General features: G+C 36.6%; 1 protein-coding gene across 2 annotated transcripts in view; it reads left to right on the forward strand.

Moving 5' to 3' along the window:
• The window catches only part of LOC136852489 (uncharacterized), a 121,819-nt gene that overhangs the window by 27,366 nt on the left and 68,691 nt on the right, over window positions 1-25,762 (forward strand). For both annotated transcript variants that reach the window (XM_067127151.1, XM_067127152.1), the window contains exons 2-3: window positions 3,963-4,126; window positions 12,181-12,291. In XM_067127151.1, coding sequence (XP_066983252.1) covers window positions 3,963-4,126; window positions 12,181-12,291 — 275 coding nt within the window. The remainder of the gene's footprint in view (window positions 1-3,962; window positions 4,127-12,180; window positions 12,292-25,762) is intronic.

Genomic DNA, 25,762 nt, shown 5'->3' on the forward strand with positions numbered 1-25,762 from the left:
AAGAGTGGCTTGAGTGGCATGACACAGCAAAATGAGAGAGAGAGAAAAAAAAAAAATTTAGGTTGATTGGGAATCTATGCAGGCGGCCAGGGGCCTAATTTACAAGTTTCGCCACCTATAAACATGGCCGTGTAGTGACTACCGATTTTTATGTTTTTGGGGACGGCGGCGGGGGTGGGGGTGGGTGTTGGGGGCGAGATTTGAACTCGATCAAAAGTGGGCGAGGAAGTGATGAGGCATTTTGCTGACATCAGGGGTGTTATAAGAACTTCTGAGTTATCTCCTTTCTTCTGTTTTCCCATTTTATTATTTTCTCTGGGGGTGTCCCATTGTCCTTTGTGCTTTGAAAAACTATGATAAATCTAATGAAGTTTTTAAAGGAATGATAAGGAGTAAAAGCGTAAGAGAAATGTTGGAAGAGCATTTTTAGATCCTTCATAAGAGAGGCGTTGATAGAGTGAAGTAGTAGAAGATAATAATTGACAGAAAGAAGGAATTGTAGTGCTTGATTGTTGGTCATTTTGGTTATTGTTGTTATGTTTATTCAAAACAAGAGTGCATTCACAACGAGCAAGTCTATCCCAGTTTAATAACACCGTTATTCGTCATTTGTCATAATTACGATTTCTTTGCAGTCTGGTCAAGGCTGCTGTTTTGGTTATAAAACAAGCTTCCACTGAAAAATTGTATACGAAGAAAAGACAGTAAATAAACAGCGAACAACCAAATGAAATACAATGATACTTTACATTCACGAAAAACAATAAATGTCAGACAAAAAAAGACAGTTGCTTAAGGGAGTCTGAAGTAACATTTCCGCTTTTTCTTTGACGAATGAGAATCTGCATCAACAATGCAGGCAGCCAAGAAGACCTTCCCACTGTTTTCCTGAAAATGGAATGTAAGAACTTAGGTAATTGGCATTAAGACAACAATGGCACTTGCAATATTCCTTTATTAAATGAAGTCCAGAAATCCTACACGAGACAGAGAAGGAGGCGAGCAACCCGAGAAGCAAAACAGCAGCCTTGACCAGACTGCAAAGAAATCGTAATTATGACAAATCATGACGAATAACGGTGTTATTAATTTGGGATAGGATTGGATTAATGTCAGAGAAAGTGGATGGAGAGCATTGAATATGAAGTTGTTGTCCAAAAGATAAAAAATAGCTTAAGACAAAAGAAAGCTGTTTGAACGTACCGGCGAATTCGAGGATGAGAAGCCGGTCTCGCAAATATAGGTACGGACCACGAGACAAGAAGAGTGACTTAGCAATTGCATCCAGATCAAAGGGGTTGTGGTTACTTTGACGGGTGGTTAGGTTAGGAGTGCGGTATTGAGAAAAGGGGACATGACTTGGTCGTTTACTTCTTCTTTTCTCTTGCTGTTGTTTGTTTGTGGTGTGGAATGATCGAGAATCTTTCAGGGAGGCTGCAGTACCCGCGTTGTTGACTGTTGCTTCTGAAGGGTGAAAAGATTGCTAGCCGCCAGGCTTTGATGGAAAACGCGAAACGGAGGATGCCGAAATAATAACAAAATTTAATCATCTCTTCTTAAAAATGAAAGTCCCAGGTGAACCCAGTTACAGGATTACTAAGAAGAGTGAATATCCATCAGCTGAAATTAAAACAGTAAAGGATATTTGAGAATTTTATTGAAGTTGAAGTTTTACAAACTTAAGGATATTCTTATACGAAGCTTCGTGATAGTAATATGCTTCGTAATTTGTGTCTCTACGGGTTAGGGACGTGACAATGGAGGATTGGAGGAAATCATTCCAAACTGGACGAATGGAGGAAATCATTTCAGATTGGAAGAATGGAGGAAATAATTCCAAATTGGAAGAATGGAGGAAATAATTCCAAATTGGAAGAATTGCGGAAATCATTTCAAATTGGAAGAATGGCGGAAATCATTCCAAATTGGAAGAATGGAGGAAATCATTCCAAATTGGAAGAATGGAGGAAATCATTCCAAATTGGAAGAATGGAGGAAATCATTCCAAACTGGACGAATGGAGGAAATCATTCCAAATTGGAAGAATGGAGGAAATCATTCCAAATTGGAAGAATGGAGGAAATCATTCCAAACTGGACGAATGGAGGAAATCATTCCAAATTGGAAGAATGGAGGAAATCATTCCAAATTGGAAGAATGGAGGAAATAATTCCAAATTGGAAGAATGGAGGAAATCATTCCAAATTGGAAGAATGGCAGAAATCATTCCAAATTGAAAGAATGGCAGAAATCATTCCAAATTGGAAGAATGGCGGAAACCATTCCAAATTGGAAGAATGGAGGAAATCATTCCAAATTTAAGAACATGTTTCATATTTGGGTATAGAAAATTAGGTGAAAATTTTATTGCAAGAGAAATGCATTTAAGGTAAAGAAAGACCTTTGGGGATTAAAAAGAGAAAAAGGGCGCACGATGCCTATTTGAAAGAGAGGGTCCCTTAGGGGGTTGGTGCCGTCATTGCACTTCAAGTGGTACATTCGAGGCATCACTAAAGGGTATTTGCAGCATCCCTTTCCCCTTAGTTGCACCCACTTCTTATTTTTTTGCCATACCTTCATTCTCACGACCTTTCTTCAGTCTTGCTGCCTAACCACTCCTACTCCCTCTTTTCACTCACTTAGGCACTAAATGGTTGAAAGTACCCTGCTACTGGCTTATAGACTAATTTTCATAAATCGCCATCACCTGAAGACAGAAAACCAAAACTAATCCCCATAGGGGGGTAGTGCCTTCAGTTCGCCTCACGTGGTGCACTGTAGGCATTACTTAAGGGTCTTTGCAGCGTCCCTTCGGCCCCTAGCTGCAACCACTTTCATTCCTTTTACTGTACCTCCTTTCCACCCTCCCCTGACAATTGTTTCATAGTGCAACTGCGAGGTTCTCCTCCTGTCACACCTTTAAAGCCCCCTTACTGTCAATTTCCCTTCCAGCGCTGAATGATCTCATAGGTCCCAATGCTTGACCTTAGGCCTAAATTCTGAATTCTGTTCTAACCAAAGCTAGTGCATATGTGCCCTTATTGCATTATGGAAAAATCACTGGAACTGAACCGAGAGGCACAGGAACTTATAATAAAGCCCAATGACACACTTGGAAGCTTCCAACGACTACCCCGGACAAGAGGCTCCGACACCTTTCACCCACCCACCCACCAGTTCCTCTGTCTTTATCCGACCGCACTTGCATGACGCTAGATCATTTGAATAAGAAGCCATCTGCTTCTCAGCGTCTGTTAGAAGATGTAGTATTCCACACTCCGGGAGATGTACATGGTCGGATATGCCGTTATTTGGTGCAGGCATCTTCCTTAGACCGATGTTTATAATTCTATGTGTTTAAGGAGCCCCGAAAGAAGGTTGTGGTTGTTGCCGTGCTGTTGATGCGCTCATCTGACGACACAAACAAATTTCGTGTCGCTGACGTCACGCAGGAGGCAGCAGCCATCTTGCTGTTGCCGGAATGATGTCGGTGTGCTGCTTAATTGCCTGGTCTGATTATGTATTCATTCATGAGATTACACATTGCAATTATTTGGTGATTTATTTTGCCCCGTTACTGTTTTAATTCTTGCATTTACTTCTCAAAATCTTAAGGTATTGTATACATTGCTTGTTCTTTATATATGCTGTGTATATCTATATATTATATATATAATATATCTATAAATATATATTTATAAATATATATATACATACTATATATATATATATATATATATATATATATATATATATATATATATATATATATATATATATATATATGTATGTATGTATGTATGTATTCTATTTATATGTGTGTGTGTATGTGTGTTTGGAATTCTTTTTCAAATCATTATAGTCCTTATTTCCTTCATCCAGTCTCTTCGCTCTCCCGTCCAAGATGAATACAATGGCAGGCGAATCAATTTTAGAGTAACTGGCAATTTTCTCACCCACAGGATGTTCCAGAAAGACAAGAGGATGTTGGTGGCCGTCGGTGGGATTTTTGTACTGCTTCTGGCGATTGCAACGGCCGAATTAAGAGAGTCGTGGTTCGAGTACAGAGCCAGGACGCAGAGGGAGCTCAAGAAGAAGGCCAGGACTTCCTTAGATGCCAACATAGGTAGGTGCCCTTTTCCGAAGTGATTCGAGGGGGAAGTGTTTTATTTGACATGATTTTTTATTGCTCAGGTTAAATGAGAAAGGTTTTGTATTTGTTAGTCAGGCTATATCCTTTGGGTCTGAGAGAGGTGTCTTTTTTTGCCAAGGAGATTCGAGGAGAAAGTGTTTTATTTGACATGATTTTTTATTGCCCAGATCAAATGAGAAAGGCTTTTGTATTTGTTAGTTATATCTTTTGGCGCTAACAGAGGTATCTTTTTTAACCTTATTATTCAAAGATAAAATCCTTATAATTATCAGTTATCCATACACGCTAACGTGGGTTCAGGAACATAAACCTACTGGTCCATTTTTACCAGATACGTATGTAATATGCAATCCCCATTTTTCTCATAGAATTTAAAGGGAAAAGTATTACTCTATGATTTCCGCTGATGGTGACTGCGCTACGTGTTTTTTGCACTAAAATTGAAAGGGAAAGTCATGAGTTTTTCTAGTTTTTCAGTAAAAGAGTAAAAAAATATCAGATGTCTTTTTCCATTTAAATTAAAGGAGAATTCCTCACATTTATCATTTTTACTTAGGTGCTAACTCTCCCACGCTAATGTCTCTTCTGATTTATGGGGAAATTAATCACTTTTGTCACTTATGAAAATAAATTACTTATGTTTTATTTGTGTCTTTGACGCAAGTAGATCATTAAACCACAGAGAGAGAGAGAGAGAGAGAGAGAGAGAGAGAGAGAGAGAGAGAGAGAGAGAGAGAGAGAGAGAGAGAGAGAGAGAGGTTAATACGCTTCAATAAAAATGCAGTATAATCCTATGTGATCCTTTTACACTTGCTTTCAACCGGAACATTTCACTTTCTTGTATAACTGTAGATCATATAATATTACTTTCCTATAAGGTGTATTTCCACACACGCATATACAGTATATATATATATATATATATATATATATATATATATATATATATATATATATATATATATATATATATATAGTATATATATATATATATATATATATATATATATATATATATATATATATATATATATATATATATATATATATATATATATATATATATATATATATATATATATATATATATATATTTACTCATATATATTTAGTCACACGTTGTTACAGTATACTCACTTCATATGTATATAATACATAAACACCAGTGTTCTTAATGCCATTGTTTTAACAGATTATCGATCTAAACCTCTAAACCATAAGAAGACTGAAAATAAAACCTTCCTGCATGATTCTTTTTCAGTTGTAAGCATAATTGTAGGCAGGATGATGAAAGATGTATGAATGCATTTACCTGAACAAATACTTCATTGTAAATGTAACGTTTAGCTGAGGGAAGAGATGGTTTCGGAATAAAAATCGTCAGTATAATATTGACCTTCTGTGGATGTTTCTTAGGTCTTTGAATCGATAGAACCTTCAAAACGGCGCAAGAGAGTCCGAATATATATTGAAAAGTGTTCGCTAGCTTGCAGAGTTTTTGCAGTCATTCATATACAGAGTGTATCTATTATTATTGGCAATTTCCTCTCAGATTTCAAGGTATGTTGCTTGCCAAATGATAGCTGAAACGGATCGTTAGGCATGACTACCACTCTTGTGGGTAGTCTTCATCAACGAAGGCCTCCGAGTGATCAGAGAGATTTTAAGAAAAAAAAAAAACATTCTTGCTTTATTGATGGGAACTCTTGATAGAACTTGGAGAAGAAGGTCACAGTTCTTGCGAATTGGTAGTACCTGTAGAAGCATAGTTCCTTTGCCACGGTTTACGGGGATTCCTGGAAACAGAATTTAGAAGAGAATATTAAAGTTCTTGTGTTGTGCTAGTAGGGGTATCGGGAGATAAAACCTGGTGTGGTTGGGGAATAATAGTGCTTGTACTGCTGTTTGAGGGAATTACTCGAAATAATACTTAAAAAAAGATGGGTTCTAGTGTCACTTTTTGAGTGTTCCAAGAGATAGCTTGTTGGATAAGTTGAGGTGTTCTTGTGGTATAATTAGAAGCTCGAGGAAACAGAATCTGGGAAAAAAAGCAGGACTTTGTGTCATTGTTTGTAGGTATTCCAAGAATTACAAACTGGAGAAATGAAAAGACGGGTTCGGGCAGTAGATTCTATATATATTTGAGTAAAAAAGAATAAACAGTAATCTGTTATATTATTATGGTGAGCACATGTCCATTTCAACTCTAATAAAATGCATCTGAATTAGACAGGTATATGAATGTATTAGTTGAACTAGAATTATGTTCTTATTCGTGGCAAAATGGTTTAGGTTAACGTCATCCTAACCTCCCGTACTTAAATTGGACTCTCAGTGCAGGAAGTAGTGTTTATTTAATTGTTCCCCATTTGCATGAGCGTATTCAAAAGCTTGTGAATAGGGCGGGAAGTTAGGAACAAACAGTGGTTCATCGGAAAATGCAGATGAATAAAAAAAATCAGTTAAAGATGGGTCTCATATCTAAGTTGGTTAATAAATAAAGCAATGGTGAGCTGATGCTTCTGAAAGAGAAAAACAAAAGGAACGTTTCGACAAAATAAGTCGCCATTCATTTGCAGCTGGACTAAGACATACGCTATTGAATTCGGACGACAGAGACATACGCTATTTAAGTTGGACGTCAGCTTCCTAACACTTAGGCAGGTTTTAAGGATCTATGAATATATGTCCTGTTTTTGCCAAGATTTGGAATGATTTTAATCATTGGATGAGGCAGCAATTTTGGCTGGCCACATCCTCATGAATCTACGCGTGGTGACAAAGTGTGTTTGGATAAGGGGCTCTCATCTTCAACAGTGGTGGAATGACTGACACTTTTACAATTGCAATGTCATGCAGATCTTAAGATTTATTGGAGTAGAGTATGGTCATTTGACGGAACTCGGTACTCATCTTTGTTTCTCAGATTATACTGATAAACGACATGACTGGAATTCAAGATTTTTATGAAGAGAAGATTTATTTAAGCGGTGCCTGTCCGTTTAACCTGCTTGTCTGACTGAACTCAAGATGTGTTTGAAAGTCATGGGTTGATTGGCATGGCCCAGAAAAAAATTGATAAGTTTTCAGATGTATCTGAATTCGAATACGCACCCAAGATGCTTTTTTTTTTTTTTTTTTTTTTTTTTTGCTGGCACTGGGAAGGTATGTGCAGCAGTGTTCTGGGCCAACGAAAAGTTGTATAAATTTCAAGTTGAATATAGATTCGTATCCGGTGTGCGTTCTCCAAGTATTTTCTATCTTTTCTCAGAAATACCACCCCCATAGTGGGGCAGTGCCGTCAGTGCACCTCATGCGGTGCACAGTAGGTATTACTTAAGGTTCCTTGCAGCGTCCATTCGGTCCCTAGCTGCCATCCTTTTCATTCCTTTTACTGTACTTCCTTTCATGTTCTCTTCCTTACATCTTACTTTCCACCCTCGCCTAACAAATTATTTATAGTGCAACCGAAACGTTTTCCTCTTGTCACAACTTTCACACCTTTTTACTGCCAATTTCCGTTTCAGCGTTGAATGGCCTCATAAGTCCCAGCGCTTGGCTCTTGGCCTAAATTCTATATATGTTCAGAAATACCGTAAGGCTCAAATTACCGGACCCGCCGGAAAGGACGAAGATGACAGGAAAAGTCGCGGATGTGGGGAAGTCGGGAACTTCTGCAGAGTGATCCACAAAAATCGCACTAAATCCGAAAACGCTTTGGTCCAGCTGCATCTGACGTCCTCCATTCATTACCGCTAACTCCCGCTGTAACCGCTTCCGCTTTGAGGAAGAGCCCTTGACTCTGAAGCTCATCACTGTGCTAGGGAGGAATTCGATGTATGCACTTGCCGTTCTGTTCAGGTATAAAACCCCTCTTCTCCTTTTTCGTCAGTTTGCTTTTTCATTCGTGCGCGTGTTTATTTAGTTTGATATGTTTCCTTTCTTGTTTATTGTCAGACGTATTTTATCGCTCATTTTTTAGATCCCCATTCTCCTTTTTCGTTAGTTTTCTTTTTTTAATTATTCGTCTGTTCATTCATGCGCGTGTTTTTATTCCTTGTTTGATATGTTTCCTTTCTTGTTTATTGTCTACCGTATCTTTGCATTCATCTCTTCACTGTTTTTATATTTTCACTTCTGAACACCATCTCAGTGGCAGATTGCTTTGAGAGTTTCGTCTCGGTTGGCTGGAATTTTCAGAGGTTCACATCAGCCCGGCTCAGTCTCAACGACCCACCTTGCAGGCTTTTTGGCTGGTTCCACGCAAAGGTACACTAGACATTTAGAAAAATCATAGAGCTCCGAATCCTCACGTAGGAAAAAGTAAAGAAACCTAAATTATGAATTTAACTTTTTTATTACATTTCACTGTTACAGAATTCTTGTTGAATTCAAGATGAACTGGAATTCTGCAGCTTTTTTTTTTTTTTTATTTCCAGAGACAAATTAAACTTTTCCGTAGTGGTACGAACATAAATCAGTTATCGATATCAATATTTATAATGAACACACACACACACACACACACACTGATATATATATATATATATATATATATATATATATATATATATATATATATATATATATATATATATATATATATATATATATATATATATATATATATATATATATATATATATATATATATATATATATATATATATATATACACACATATACATACAGTATATTATGACATTAAACTCATGGCCAGGAGCTTTATTAGTAAACCCCACAGACTAGATTACAATTTGCCTGGGGCGTAGAAACTCGAAACTTAAGAGGTAGGTCAGAGTACTTGAAAGACACGTGGGAAGAACTTGAGTAACAGTTAAAAATACTGTAGCAACAAAGAGACTGAGCTACCATCCATCAGAACACCAAGGAAACCTGGAACCAAGTCCTGGGAAAACATTCAGACGGGAAAACATTCAAAAGAGTTGTTGTGCAGTGAACAACTCAGGTAGAAGCGTCTGAGAATCTCTTCTTGTGGCTTTTCCGTAGCCTCAGTTGCTGACAATCAGATAAGGTAAATGGTGAGCTAGTCAAGCGTTAGGGAAAATGGAAGAATGTTGATAGTGCTGTGTTTATTATTTCTTAAACTGTCCCGTTTGTGCTCTTGGAGTCGGGTGGATCAAGGTGTGGACCATGATTCTCTCTCTCTCTCTCTCTCTCTCTCTCTCTCTCTCTCTCTCTCTCTTCTCTCTTTCCGTTTCCTTCTCTCTCTTTCTATCGCTAAACGATTCCAAATTTGTGTCTAATTATATATCTTCTATATAATATTAACCTTCTGTCTGTGCGCCTCTTTGCCAATTTGCATGCGTTTTGTTTTTGTGTAGGGAAGACAATTTTGATAGTTCAAGGAACTTGGCTCCTCAGGTAAAACGCCTTAGAATTGCCAAGAAGTAAGTCTTGAAATGCCCAGAACTCTTAGGATAACTGTTAAAAAGGAAAAAATCTTTGGTTTATGTTTCTCTGCAAGTTCCTGATGTCTGCAAAACCAACTTTTAAGGGGTGAAATGAAGTTTTTTGTTTGTGACTTCTGTCGCAACTTTAATCCAAAATAGTAAGTGTACTTGGTCACCATTCATTCTCCTACTACGAAGAATATAGCACAGGATCTTGTTTGTGAAGCTGATGTACTAATTTGTAAGTTTACCCCCTTTGCGCTAAATACCGACTTTTTAGACTCTTACAGGCACTGATATGCCTGCCAGCCAGTGAACTGTTACCGAGTCTTGTGAACGTCATATTGCCGATTAGTCCCAAAGTTGTTGTTCTTCTTCTACGTAAAGTCTTTGGATCTTTACTCATACTTCTCGGAATTTCATGCTTCGGCTGCAAACACGAGTTGTGTGCAGATCAAACTGCTGGCAATTTCCTGGGGGCCCTCTGTCAGGAAGTTGATAAAACCCCGTGAGCCGCTTCTAATAGATGTAGCTCTTTTTAGACAATCCTTCCATCGTTTACACGTTGCGCTTTTTGCTACAATTTTTGTGTTACTGTGCCCACTTTTCCTTTCCCACAAACACGATCGTTCTAAGATCCTTAACATTCTGTGTCCAAAGTCTTAGGGTATCGAGACGGTGCAGATGATCTGTCATGCAGTGTAAGGAACCACGCTCTTCAAGCAAAGTAAATAAGATTCAGGATGTTCTTCTAGTAACCTTCATTTTTACTGAGATGAAAATATGAATCACGTTCCGCGCTGGATTAGAGGGTGGTTGGGGGGGTGGGGACTTCTGTAGAATTTACTAATAACTACAAAGAAAACAGACCAGGGAGGCTAGTGTTAGACCACTTACACATAGATGGAGGACAGGTGGTGAATTCGTAAATACACGTACACATAAATATAAGGGATTGCATAGTATTATATATATATATATATATATATATATATATATATATATATATATATATATATATATATATATATATATATATATTTTATAGCTATAATACATACATATATATGTATATAATATATATATATATATATATATATATATATATATATATATATATATATATATATATATACATATATATATATATATATATTTTATATCTGTATACACACACACACACGCGCATACACGATTTACTGTCTAATCCCTTAAAGGCTTTCAGGAGAGAGAGAGAGGTGTTTGTACCTATAAGAGACAGAAGGTGGTAATTACCTCGAAAGCAAAGGAATGCTCATTTTCGTCATGGTTTTAGCTTTCGTAATAGGAAAACCCATTAAAGTTTAGATGACTGTCTTTGCAAGATGAGTGTAAACATTTTTGCCCTATTTTTCGCTCGAGAAGAGAGAAAGAGAGAGAGAGGGAGAGAGAGAGAGAGAGAGAACTACAGCGGTTTTGTAAATGATCTCGGATGAAACCACCAGAAGTCCAAAGGCGTGACGGATGTATGAGAGAAATTTTTTTTTTTATAATAAGGGCGAGTACATTCCAATTAAAAAAATAGAGTAAGGAATGATTGGGAATATTTTTGGTCCAAACGTAAGCAAGTGGAAACCGACAAAGAGAGTTATCGGTTACTGATATTCTTACTGAAATCATGTCTTCCTCCAGGGAACGTGTTGATGTTTATTACCGAATATACCGTAGTAGTAGTAATGATGCTAGTAGAATTATTAATGGTAGAATCATTATTTTTAGTAGCAGTTGTTGGTGTCATAGTAGTAGGGATTGTTGTCAGAGTAGTAACAGTAACATGAGTGAATGTAGGATGGTATATAATTGTTATTATTATTAGAGGTAGTGAATGTAATGGCAAGAATCTAACCTTTGCCGTTGAAGTTATTCAGTTCAATTGTCTTTGTTTTCCCGTCGTAAAAAAATCAAAGTGAAAAATGTAAAATAAAGTAACTACAAAAACAGATGACAAATTTCTGTCGAATACTACTGCACTTGCAGTTCTAAAATCCAAGTGGCAAAGAACAAGACAGATGTAAAATAACTATCATTATTGTTAATATTCTTTTACTATTCATATTACTCTTGCTGTTGTAAATGTCAAGGTAACGCAACTAGTAAACGGCGGAAAAAATCCGCAGGTATGTATCCATAATTTACCTTACCATCTTCCCCACTATGAGTAATCTTGACCTACTTCTCAAGGTCGGTTGAAACGAGCATTTTATCCTTTCGCAATTACTGTTCTTCTGCAGTCAAGCAATAATTATCAAAACTGGGAGATAAAAACGCTGTGTTTTTAGGCATCAGAGAAACAGTAGCACAGTTGTAAATCGTCAGTATGCAGAACCATGTAAAGAGACCAAAATGGTCTCTAATGGTGGGCTTACTCTGTCAGAAGCTGTTGTGAGACTTTCCAGGTTTACAGAATTGTTTAGGAAAGGCTCGATGAAAAAAGGGTTGTTGATACCGTAGACTTTCATTCTGTAATTGCAGTATACAATATTACTATTAAAACTGCTGCTAGTTTTATTTGAAAAATTTGTCTGTAATTGTTCTTGATTTGCATCAACATTATCATTTTTTTTATTTCGACAGAACTGGGAGAGCTCCACTCGCGACAGAAGCGCTCCATCGCCTTCCCAACAGGATCCACTTTTACAATTACTCCCGTACTCTGCATTCCTGTCGTTTCTGTGGGAGATCTGAGTGAGTACAGCTTTATTTTGTTAGTAGATCTTTTCCTCTTTCTGTAGTGTAGTGTCTTTCATACAATATATTATATATATTTATATATATATATATATATATATATATATATATATATATATATATATATATATATATATATATAATCTGATACTTTAGAGAGTTTTGTTTCAAAATATTTTCATAATAATATCTGGACTTTATTTTCTTTTTAAGCGTTTCTCACTGAGAACTATTTCCACATTAATATAATATTATGCTATCCAAATCATTCAGAAAATGACAGAAGCTTGTCTGACTCGTAAATTTAGTATGATATTTTCTTTCTAAACGTTTCTAGAATCCTCATTGATCCGTTCAAGGCTACAGAGAATATAAAAATACGGGAGGGGTAAAAAAAAAGAAGAAGAGGTACAAAAACGACACTAAACTCGTGCTAACGATTGGATTCACACGTATATGATGTCAGCTGCCGTAAAGTAACGGAAGAGTCAAATAGGCTCATGTATGTTGAGATGCGGAAATATTTTCATTTGAAACCCAAATATTTTTACCTTTTATACTCTGCATGAAATCTTTTTTTCGTTTGAGCTTTAAAAACACTAAATATAAATGATTTCAAGTTCCGACTTAGGACAATTCTTACTACGAGCACACACACACACACATATATATACTGTATATATACACATATATTGTTTATATAATACACACATATATATATATATATATATATATATATATATATATATATATATATATATATATATATATATATATATATATATATATATATATATATATCATACTGTATATATATTATATATATATATTCAAGTATGTATGTATTACATGCATACCTGGTTATATATCAAAGAAACATGTCCCAGCAAGTCCCCAAAAATGTCAGGAAAAGTAGGCCCGGAAACTCACTCTAATGACTGAAAACTCAGTCAGTGTTTTAAATTCCGTTCACCGACGATAATTTGCCAAGAAGAGAAAACAGCGCATCATCCAGAAACAAACGGAATCAGCACAAGAACACACCCTGCGGTAGACCGCGGTCCAGAATAAGCATGAATTGCTGCATTACTCTAATTATAGTGTTCGGTCACAGTAAATGAAATGGCTGTAGAAATGTGTACAAAGTGTATTCATGTTCCGTGCTTGGTATGTGGATAGTCTTATGCATACACACGCACACACATATATATTCATATGTATATATATGTGTGTATGCATGTGCGTGTGTGTGTGTGCATAAAGTTTTTCAGTTATTCACGCGTTAGTGTTAAGCCGCAAGGTCACCTTTTGAATAACTTACACCTAAGTGGAATTGTAATTGATAAGAATTCGTACGTATGCCTTTTCGTTTAGACCCAGTGATGGACAGTCGACTTATCCATTCGGCTATCAAGAGATACAAGGTGTTTAGAATCTAAACCAGCAAACAGCACCGTGATATCTGGTTGCTAGGTCTCCTGTGTATAAAAATGGCAGAGCCTCATAATTAACCAATTGTTACAAACTTAGCAATCAGCTATCATGGTGAAGATGTGGTGATATCGATTCTGAGTGTTACTACGAGTTAGTGTTAGCTGGGCTCCAGTGGGCACAAGAACAGTAAGAAGACCCAGACATGTTTGGATGAGAATTATGAAATGGGAGGCTGGAGATGAGTGGAGATTTATGGAAGGTAAAGCATAGGAAAATGTGAGTGGTTGTTTCACAGAGGTTCTTGGTGTTGCACGTACAATTAAAATATTTATTAATATTAAATTAAATTCTTAGAGAAATGCAGATTTATCTACCTTGTTGCATTAGAGCTTGACTTTAGGTATAATGACAACAGAAAAATTTTCAAGTTATTCAACTTTAGAAAAGAGCGGAGGGGAACAAAAATGAAAATAAGGATAAGAGGCATATGAATGATAACAATATAACTTAACACAGAGTGTGGAGGGGACAGGCACTGCAGTGACATAGGTGGATCTCGGAACTTTCGTTCCACGTGAGGTCCCATTTTGGTTTTAGTTATGGAAGTTACTGACAGGGAAATTCCGGTGGCGAGTAAGAATTTGAGTATAAGCAATAATTATAAATTGGAGTTTGACATGTACTGTATATATGTATGTATGTATATATTATACATATGCACACACAACCACACACGCACACACACACATATATATAGACCAATTGTGTTTTACCGTCTGAGAACATCCAGAATTCAAGCAAAGATGCAATGCATTACTGCCCTAAAACAGTTCACCTTGTATTTGAATAATTTATTCATAATTTTATTTATTTATTTATTTTATCTTTATTTGGTTTATAATAAATGATCTCTGCTTTCTGTATTTCCCATTATCTTCTGTAACTCCTCTCCAATGAACACCATATTCTTTGGAGGCTTGAATTTCAATTCAGTGGTCCCTGTAGGCTTGTCCCGTATGAATAGGGGTTTACCTTCTAAATAATAATAATAATAATAATAATAATAATAATAATAATAATAATAATAATAATAATATTTATTGAAGTCTTGTCTTTAAAACAGTCGAAGTTACTCTAGACCAAGTAGCGTCATAATATTAACAAGAAGGACTTCGTTCGTGTGAAGCGGCCGAGAGATTTTACGTCGAATTAGAAGGTGTTTTAAGGGTTCTCCCATTTTGCTGATTTCATTGGCTGTGTCGTGGGAAAGCTGCCAAAGTAGATTTATGGTTTTCTCATTCTGCAAAGCGGAAATCACGCGTGCGCACTTTGTCTCCGTTCGATTTTACTTTCCATGAACATAGGAGTGTTGATGATGAAGCGATAAGCCGTGCCTCTAATAATAATAATAATAATAATAATAATAATAATAATAATAATAATAATGATAATGGAGAAGGAAGAAGACCCATCTGAAGAATAGAATGAAATTTTAAGATCCTTATAATAATAATAATAATAATAATAATAATAATAATAATAATAATGAAAGGAAGAAGAGCCATCTGAGAAATAGAATGAAATTGTTATATCCTAATCATGACTGAGAAACAATGAAAAATGAAGAGGAACAACTGATTTCGAAACATAAGCAATTAATTCTCATGTATGTGAGAGAATGCATCCGTTGGTGAGCATAATTGTCATAATTAAGCTCATCAGTGAATATAGCTTCTCTCTCAGATGAGAAGAAATTGTTTATATTTGTTTATATTCCGAAACCATTTGCTCCCCTTTATTTTTTCACTATTTCTCAGTCTTGACGAGGATCTTCTTTCTTTCATTATTATTATTATTATTATTATTATTATTATTATTATTATTATTATTATTATTATAATAAAGGATAAGATGTGCTTGTAACACCTTCTAGCTGTATTAATACACTGTCTGATAAGTCTGGCAAGTAAGTTAAAAACAGACCCTAAGGTGTGATGTCTTCATCGAAGAGCCACTGAGCAGTAACAGTGAACTGCCAATGTTAAGTCATGTATGTAGCTTGTACATTGTATCTGAATGTTTGAAGACACCATCATGAAATAATTCGCACATATAATATCTTTGACATTTGCCTTATTGTCCTATTAAGAATATAATAATGGTAAGTAACATAATGTAGAGATAAAAGCAATAAGGAAGCAGGCAAGATTCTATGCATCCATTCATGAGTATCGAAGCCTCGCGAACTGTTTCGAATCCAGTGAGAACAACCTTGCTAAGGGACAGGCGATGGCTGTGGAAAAATTTACGCGGGAGATCCACTGTGATTCAGACAGTGCTCAGTACTCCAACTGCACTTCATGATGAGGAAAATTGTATATTATTAATATACATTAAGGAAGTATAATTTTTTTTTCTTGTCATGTACCAACGCCGTATCATAGAATACCGAAGTCGTTGTTTTTGTGAACTAAATACCGTGGAATAAATAAGTCTGCACGGTACACAAGGCCATGGCTAGAACAGGACACTTTTTAACGCCATTCAAGCTCTCCGATAGGGAGGAAATAGTGGACACCAAATATGAAGAAAAAACCACCGTCCTTTAGCATCTTATATATATATATATATATATATATATATATATATATATATATATATATATATATATATATATATATATATATATATATATATATATGCTTATATGCTTTTTGGGGTAGTTTTTCTTGTATGCAGATTTCGTTGAATTCTATGGCTTTTTGATTGTGGACACTAAATATGAAGAAAAAAACCACCGTGCTTAAGCATCTTATATAAATGTGTGTATATATATATATATATATATATATATATATATATATATATATATATATATATATATATATATATACATACATACAGTATATATATATATATATATATATATATATATATATATATATATATATATATATATATTTATGCTTTTGGGGCAAAGTTTTTTCTTGTACATATATTTCGTTGAATTCTAAGGCTTTTTGATTATTGATCAACTTCTTATTGTCAAACTAATAAGAAGTTGATCAACAGTCAAGAAGCCATAGAATTCAACGAAATTTGCATATATATATATATATATATATATATATATATATATATATATATATATATATATATATATATATATATACACTCATCTTTTTGAAATTAGAGAGACTAGAACCTCCAGAGCTGCTCTTCATCCGCCATTCATCTTGTTTGTAACCCCACTTCCTCTTCCCACGACCTTAATCCCATTTTCCCACGGGGCCATCCGCTACCAAGTACCTAATTTACTGCTTAGTTCAACGCTGCCTTGCTAGGGAACCAGCTCATATCCTCAGTAAGGCATGTATCTTGGCCACTGGACAGCTGTGTCCTTAATATTACTGAAAATGGTGAAATTCAGTAAATGCTGTTTTGTATAATGAAATTGAAACCTATAGAAAATCTTTTAGACTTAAGGATAAACCTTATCCTGTTGCAAATGTGTGGCTCAAGGAAGACCGAATTTGGATATCGTGTATTGCCACTGCCTTCAGATCCCCCTTAGGCAATGTATGCAAGGTGTATGCCTCTCTTGCTTATGGTGCAACTCTGCCTTGTAGGAAGCTGCTTGGTCAACAGCCAAGAGTTCATCTTTTGGAAGAACATAGGTTATGGACAGGCCTGATAGCCAAGTAAAAGCGGATTTCAAATCTGTCTCAGCTTTAGCTACAGTGGCCTCATTCTTTAGCTATCCTAATTAATCATGTTACTGAAGGAGGTGGTCTACTTTGATGGGTACTTTGAAGTCCAGCAACTATTGGTCTCCATAGAAGTCACGACGCCTGATAACTTAAAATCATGCATTCATTCATTCTTGCCTAGGCATGCACGCCAAAGGCCTTGCTGTGATGGTCATATGTTCAGAATAGTGAGAGTGATATCCATGCTGCGCTCACTCCATGGTCGTAATACTCGATAGAGCCATTCATTCATTCATTCATTCATTCATTCATTCATTCATTCATTCATGTAAATGAAATAAAAATCCTTTCAGTAGCATCATATTTAAAACAGCCAGTGCCTGCCAATCTACCAATAGAAAACGAAGTAAATGAAAAATCTTTCGGTACCACCCTATCTGAGATAACTGATAACTTCTAAATGACAGAGAAAAGGAGAAAATTTTTTCCCCGCAATTGCAGGTGCAGGAATGTCATGTAACTCACCGAATGATGATCGTAAGCAGAGCTTGACAGGATAGCGTTTAAATTGGATGTTACTCCAGTTACATGTCACGGTGACACGTGGTCTGTGAAGCAACGCCTTCCATGGGCATGGAACATTATCAGTAATACGGAGTTACACACGTGTTAATGAATTGTGATTAATGGTAATGAATGTAACGTGATCCTCTCTTGCGCTTGCGAGCTCTCTATCTGTCATGACTTTCTCAGACTTTCTACGAAACTTTTTCTTTAATTTTTTTTATTTCAAAATGAACGTCAGGCCTGACTACAATCTATATGTTTGTGTGCCTGTCTGACGATTTGTCTAAACAACTCCAGTCTAAATTCATTCCAAAATATCAGGCCTAACAACATTTTGACTGTCTGTCTCCTCATCTCTCAGTTTCTCTGTTTGCTGTTACAATCTCTTTCATAAGCGTCAAATGAATAAGCGGTATGAGAATGAGTAATGTGAGATAAATTTTAAATAAAACGACAAATGCTAGCAAGTTTGAAGGACCTTTCAGATAAAACATTTTTTTCAGGAGATTTGTTTTGGTGATATGAAACTAAGTTAAAAAAAATTTCTTGACGGTGTAGAATTCAGTTTAATAAGAAGGCGTTACGAGAGCTAACATACAGGAGAAAACAGACGTGTTTTCACTGGAATGGTTTGTACATTTGAAGAGAATGGAAGACGGAAGGGAAATACATGAACTGCTATGATATTTTATTTTGTAATGAGACCAGGTGAGTTGCCAGATTTTTGGAAAACATAACAGGGATTCCAGGAGATGTGAAAACAAGAAACAATCCCAAGGCACTTGGAACACAAAACAGTACATTCCAAGGAGGCGAGAAAACCAGAAGAATACCAGATTTCTGGAAAAAAAACATAATCCAAGGAGAGATAAGACGTCAAGAATTCCAAGAAATATGGAACATAAAATATAAGATTCCAGTGAGACGAGAAGACCAGACGAAAATCCAGACTTCTGGAAAAAAACTAGGGTTTCCAGCGGGACGGAAAGACCAGAAGAATATCCAGATTTCTGGAAAAAAGTAGGGTTTCAGTGGGACGAGAAGACCAGAAGAATATCCAGACTTCTATAAAAAAAAAAAGTAAGGTTTCCAGTGGCACGGGAAAACCAGAAGAATATCCAGATCTCTGGAAAAAAGTAGTTTCCAGTGGGACGAGGACACCAGAAGAATATCCAGACTTCTATAAAAAAGTAGGGTTTCCAGTGGTACGGGGAAGACCAGAAGAATATCCAACTTTCTGAAAAAAAAGTAGGGTTTCCAGTAGGACGGGAAGACCAGAAGAATATCCATATTTCTGAAAAAAAAGTAGGGTTTCCAGTGGAACGGGAAGACCAGAAGAATATCCAGATTTCTGAAAAAAAGTAGGGTTTCCAGTGGGACGGGAAAACCAGAAGAATATCCAGACTTATAAAAAAAAAAAAAAAAAAAGACTAGGGTTTCCAGTGAGACGAGATTTCTCAAACTTCTGAACCCCAGCAATAGATTCTAAGGAGACAAAAAAACCAAGAGAACTCCAGCCTTCTGGAACATATGTCAAGATGGAGAGGATTCCAAGCAAAACATTCCCGCCAGTAATGTAAGAGGATATATCGGCAGTCTCGTATGCTTCACTGATCAAGACCCCATAATGAGTGTAGCAGTGGACTGGATTTTAGAAGTTTCTACAGAAGAACCTGCTGGAACAGATGAAACCGAATCCATAAATAACTTGAGATCCATCGATAGGATTTGCTTCAGCGGTTGTGTTGACGGGTTATGATGACCCACCCTATGTATCAAAGACACTTACAATATGGCATATTTATATATAAAGATGGTGAATATGTTAACATGGCCTGATTTAAAAAGATGTAGTGTCATGCAGCCTTTGAATAAACTGGTAAAGTTAGCAAAATGGGCTTAATTCTGGAAAATACTACGTCTTGAATATAGCATCTGAATTAAACAATCAAGAAATGGCTATAATAGCTACAATATTAACAAGAAATCATCAGTTGAAGCATTTGTGTTCGAAATTTAGGCTTTTGTATCAAAGGCTAAAAAGGTTTTAGATGCAATAAAATATAAACCAGTAAGCAATAAAGATATGGTGTACGGATACCTTGTGTGGTCATTTAATTCCGGTTTTCCAAGTTATCGCTTCCTGAATTAATCAGTTATCTCTCAAAGGGAGGACCTGTCTCTTTGTGTTGGGTCGATCCGTACGTTTAGTACCTTCTTGTTGCGCGAATAATTTTGGGACTGGCACTGAGCATAAAATCTTTAAAATAAAACAGGCTGAAGAAAAAATATCATGTATATATCTGAATATTTAAATATCTAATATCTTTTGATCTTTTTAAATTGACGATGATATTCTTGAATAATATCTTGTTGACAAAAACAAATAAACTTTGAGGATATACCTAGTTTTTGCCTTTAGTCAACGCTCAGTGCAGCAAAGCGTAATGCTTTTTGCCTTTAGTCAACGCTCAGTACATATACTTATATATGAATCTTTTATAAATCCATTTTTATTCCTTTTATTGTCTTTCTGTTTTTTAAATCCATTTTTATTCCTTTTTATTGTCTTTCTGTTTTTTTGGTAATTTCCTTTTCTGAAACTTGCTTAGCAAGTAGCAGCTTTGTGGGAGTGTTCCACATGAATATTTTATCGTCGAATAATAATAATAATAAAGAGAAGGAGAACCAACCTAAGCATGGCATGGATTGACTACAAGAAAGTCTTCGACATGATACCGCACACGTGGCTAATAGAATGACTGAAAATATATGGGGCAGAGGAAAACACCATCAGCTTCCTTAAAAATACAATACGAAACTGGAATACAGTACCCACAAGCTCTGGGATAAGACTAGCAGAGGTTAACGTCAGGAGAGGGATCTTTCAAGGCGACTCTCTGTCCCCACTACTCTTCGTAGTAGCCATGATTCCCATGACAAAAGTACAGCAGAAGATGGATGCTGGGTACCAACTCAAGAAAGGAGGCAACAGAACTAACCATCTGATGTTCATGGAAGACATCAAGCTGTATGGTAAGAGCATCAAGGAAATAGATAACCTAATCCAGACTGTAAGGATTGTATCTGGGAACATCAGGATGGAGTTTGGAATAGAAAAATACGCCTTGGTCAACATACAAAAAGGCAAAGTAACAAGGACTGAAGGGATATAGCTACCAGACGGGAATAGCATCAAACACATAGATGAGACAGGATACAAATACCTTGGAATAGCAGAAGGAGGGGATATAAAACACCAAGAGATGAAGGACACGATCAGGAAAGAATGTATGTGGAGACTTAAGGCGATATTCAAGTCAAAACTCAGCGCCGGAAACATGACGAAAGCCACAAACACATGGACAGTACCAGTAATCAGATACAGCGCAGGAGTAGTGGAGTGGACGAAGGCTGAACTCCGCAGCATAGGCCAGAAAACTAGAAAACACGTGACAATACACAAAGCACTACACCCAAGAGCAAATACAGACAAACTATACATAACACGAAAGGAAAGGGGAGAGGGCTACTGAGCATAAAGGACTGCGTCAAAATCAAGAGCAGAGCACTGGGGCAACATATGAAAACCAGTGAAGACGAGTGGCTAAGGGGTGCATGAGAGGAAGGAATGATAAAAGCAGACGAAGACCCAGAAATATACAGAGAGAGGAGAATGAAAAACAACAAACCAATGCACGGACAGTACATGAGACAGACAAAAGAACTGGCCAGCGATGAACATGGCAATGGCTACAGAGGGGAGAACTCAAGAAGGAAACAGAAGGAATGCTAACAGCGGCACAAGGTCAGGCTCTAAGAACCAGATATGTCCAAAGAAAATAGATGGAAATAACATCTCACACATAAGCAGGAAGTGCAATATGAAAGACGAGACCATAAACCACATACCAAGCGAATGTCCGGCGCTTGCACAGAACCAGTACAAAAAGAGGCATGATTCAGTAGCAAAAGCCCTCCACTGGAGCCTGTGCAAGAAACACCAGCTACCTTGCAGTAATAAGTGTTACGAACACCAACCTGAGAGAGTGATAGAAAACGATCAGGCAAAGATCCCCTGGTACTATGGTATCAGAACAGATAGGGTGATACGCGCCAATAGACCAGACGTGACGTTGATTGACAAAATCAAGAAGAAAGTATCACTCATTGATGTCGCAATACCATGGGACACCAGAGTAGATGAGAAAGAAATAGAGAAAATTGATAAGTATGAGGACATGAAAACCGAAATAAGAAGGATATGGAATATGCCAATGGAAATTGTATCCATAATCATAGGAACACTAGGCACGATCCCAAGATCCCTGAAAAGGAATCTGGAAAAACTAGATGCTGAAGTAGCTCCAGGACTCATGCAGAAAAGTGTGCTACTAGAACCACACTATAAAAACCACCCAGCCGAATAGGATGACTGTGATAAACCAAAAATAATAATAATTAGCTTGTAAGTAAATATCCTCTAAGGTCAACCTGCTTTTTCGAAGACACAGCTCATCCTTTTGGACGCAGAAGCCGATGGAACGGGCAACTTGTTGAGATCAGCGGAACAGTAGCTGAAATAGTATCTAGAGAGAGAGAGAGAGAGAGAGAGGGGGGGGGGAGGCGTTATAACAAGGAATTGAAGCGAAGGTTATTTCGCCAAATGGGAGTCAAACAGGGCTAACATAAAGATTTGGTCTACAGTACCACTTACCACATCTAATCGTATGAGGTGGATTTAGCAGTTTGAATCTCTCTCTCTCTCTCTCTCTCTCTCTCTCTCTCTCTCTCTCTCTCTCTCTCTCTCTCTCTCTCTCTCTCTCTCTCAAATCTCAAATCTCAAATGAACACTCAATATTTCTCACGAAACAAGTGATTTGGAATACATTGTCTACAAATCAATTCCGAAATTGCGTAGGAAAGAAGGCATAGCAATAACTAGAAACTGTTCTTGAGGCATTGACCTGATCAAGTTATGAGACCTCCATTCAGACATGCTCATAAATTCGAGCCAACAAATAAAGCCTGAAGAATTCAAGATTAAGTACAAAAGCAGACTAAATTTTTGAGGTGAGGGACGGAGGAATGCCGACCTAAACCATCCGCAAAAATATGAATAGAAAAGGTAATCTCAATAAGACTAGTGATAAAGAGCATTGAAATGACAGCTTAGAGATGAGAACTCAAAAGAATGCAATGCTGACGGGAAAGGGGAAGATATTGCACCATCATCGACAACAGATATACCACCAGCGATAGCCAAGTCAATGACAACGACTTTTGAATGTTTGTCCAGAATACCTACGAAACAGATGCGTATGAAGGTGATCAGAATAGTTTTTCCCAAGCTTTGGAAAGCTGAGAAAGAGAGAGAGATCTCTGACACTTTTGTCTGCGGCGATGCCAGTACAGGAAGCCGATGAATCAGACCCCCCAAATATGTAACAGACTAATATTGCCATGGCACTAATAATAATAATAATAAGAAGAAGAAGAAGAAGAAGAAGAACGTGGCTGCTAGAAAAAGGGATGCAACATATATTTTATAGCTCATAGCTTGCAAGGTCTAGCAATAAGCGTTTCGTATTCCCCATCAGCAAGTAGTTCCTAATCTTTTTAAGCACTGCGCAGAGTCAGCAGAGCAAAAGACAGAGCGCATAATATAAAGCCGTTGGTCACTTTGCAAATTCTAGAGGATAAGACCCGGTCAAACGGACCCTACCGGTCCAGCGGTTGCGCAGATATACTGTTAGAGGAACTGGATAGCAAATGCATTGTCCACAACACCGCAAAATCTAACAGTTTCCCCCTCACCGGCAACCGGGAGAGTAGTAGCCAGCATTTAAATGTAACTGGTGTTTTTGTGGTAAAAGCAACGTTTGAAATTAGATTTGAAAATGCTCTGCGCCTAAGATGGGATTGGATGAAGAGAGAGAGAGAGAGAGAGAGAGAGATAGCAGATGTGCAGTGGAGTTTTGCTCTCGTATGCAAGAAAGAGAAGAAGACTTATTTTATTTCATGAGAAAAAAAAAAAACTTGAGAGTAAAACGAAAATGAACTGTGGAAATGAAGCTGAAAATTAATTGGGAAAGAATGTGGGCAGTGAAAACGAAGTAAATGATACAACACATAGAATCACATCTTTTCTTTCACAGTATGGCTTTGAATATCAGGGAATTAGAAAGAAATCTGCCCCAAAATGTAGTTATAATTGATTAACCAAAGTGTTATACCACTAAGAAAAATACCTTAACTCTCGTACATATACATATATATATATATATATATATATATATATATATATATATATATATATATATATATATATATATATATATATATATATATATATATTTTAATCCACAGGAAAATGACAGGCAGAAGTTCAGTACTAAGCGCTTTCACGTTAGTAACGCATCGATGCGTTAATAACCGTGGAAGCGCTTGGTACTAAACTTCTGCCTGTCATTTACCTGTGGGATTCGCTTATACACTGAAGTCACGTGCGTCTACTGTAATTTTTTAAGCATACATATATACATATTTATGTGTATGTATTACATATATGTGTGTAATTATATGAATTCTTAATTACCACCAACAAGTTACCGATAATTATTAATGATGTCCATGAATTAAATAATGATCAGACACACACGCTTCTACCTATGGTGACAGCATAAGCAAAAGTAGTTTCCAAAAAGGAGATGAAAATAAAATTAAATTAGGCTTAATAGCTCCGAAGTTTATAGGAAAAAAGGATAACCAAAACCAAATAAATAAAATGTCCGGGACGTTACCGATATGTGGTTGGTATTTTTGAAATTTATAGGACGCCGACCTCTCTTTTTCTTGTTTGTTTTCCTCGGCCTTTGGTTGAAACAGAACATTAGACTGCTTATTTCACTGGCCTTCGTTTTACGTTTCCGTCCGTTAAGATTATTTCATAAAAAAAATCACCGTATTTATATGCAAAGGTCCCCTGAATAACAATATTGAAAATAAATAACTGAACGGTGTTGAAATGATAGATCGCGGGTGAATTCCTTTAGCGAAATGATAGATCGCGGGTGAATTCCTTTAGCGAAATGATAGATCGCGGGTGAATTCCTTTAGCATCTGCTGTATAAATTCGTACCCAAGGCAAACATTTTTATGTGTGGGAGGTCACATTTTCCCCATTTTTCGTGCCTGCAAGGCCTGATATTTTATCTTGACCTTTTTCGTGACATAAGTTAAGTATATCTTAGTTTAACCAGACCGCTGAGCTGATTAACAGCTCTCCTAGGGCTGGCCCGGAGGATTAGATTTATTTTACGTGCCTAAGAACCAATTGGTTACCTAGCAACGGGATCTACAGCTTACTGTGGAATCCGAACCACATTATAGCGAGAAATGAATTTCTATCACAAGAAATAAATTCCTCTTATTCTTCAGTGGCCGGTCGGAGATTCGAAGGACATAAATGTCAAATATTTTCGTTTTTGATAACTTTCATGTTATGAAAAATTTTTTGCCCTTTCTCCCCACTAGTGTTCAATATGCCCTCCATTTCATTTTTTGTTGAAAAGATCTCAAACTCCAAATCCTCACATTTAGGTGTCGGGAAGGTCCCATACTCTAATCCTTTTCAGGTGTCCAAAGGTCTCATAATCCTTTCCTGTTTTGTTGTCAACAAGGCCTTGCATCTCTCTCTTTCTCTCCATCTCTCTCTCTCTCTCTCTCTCTCTCTCTCTCTCTCTCTCTCTCTCTCT

This window comes from Macrobrachium rosenbergii, chromosome 25 (assembly GCF_040412425.1).
Source record: "Macrobrachium rosenbergii isolate ZJJX-2024 chromosome 25, ASM4041242v1, whole genome shotgun sequence".
Lineage (NCBI taxonomy): Eukaryota > Metazoa > Arthropoda > Malacostraca > Decapoda > Palaemonidae > Macrobrachium > Macrobrachium rosenbergii.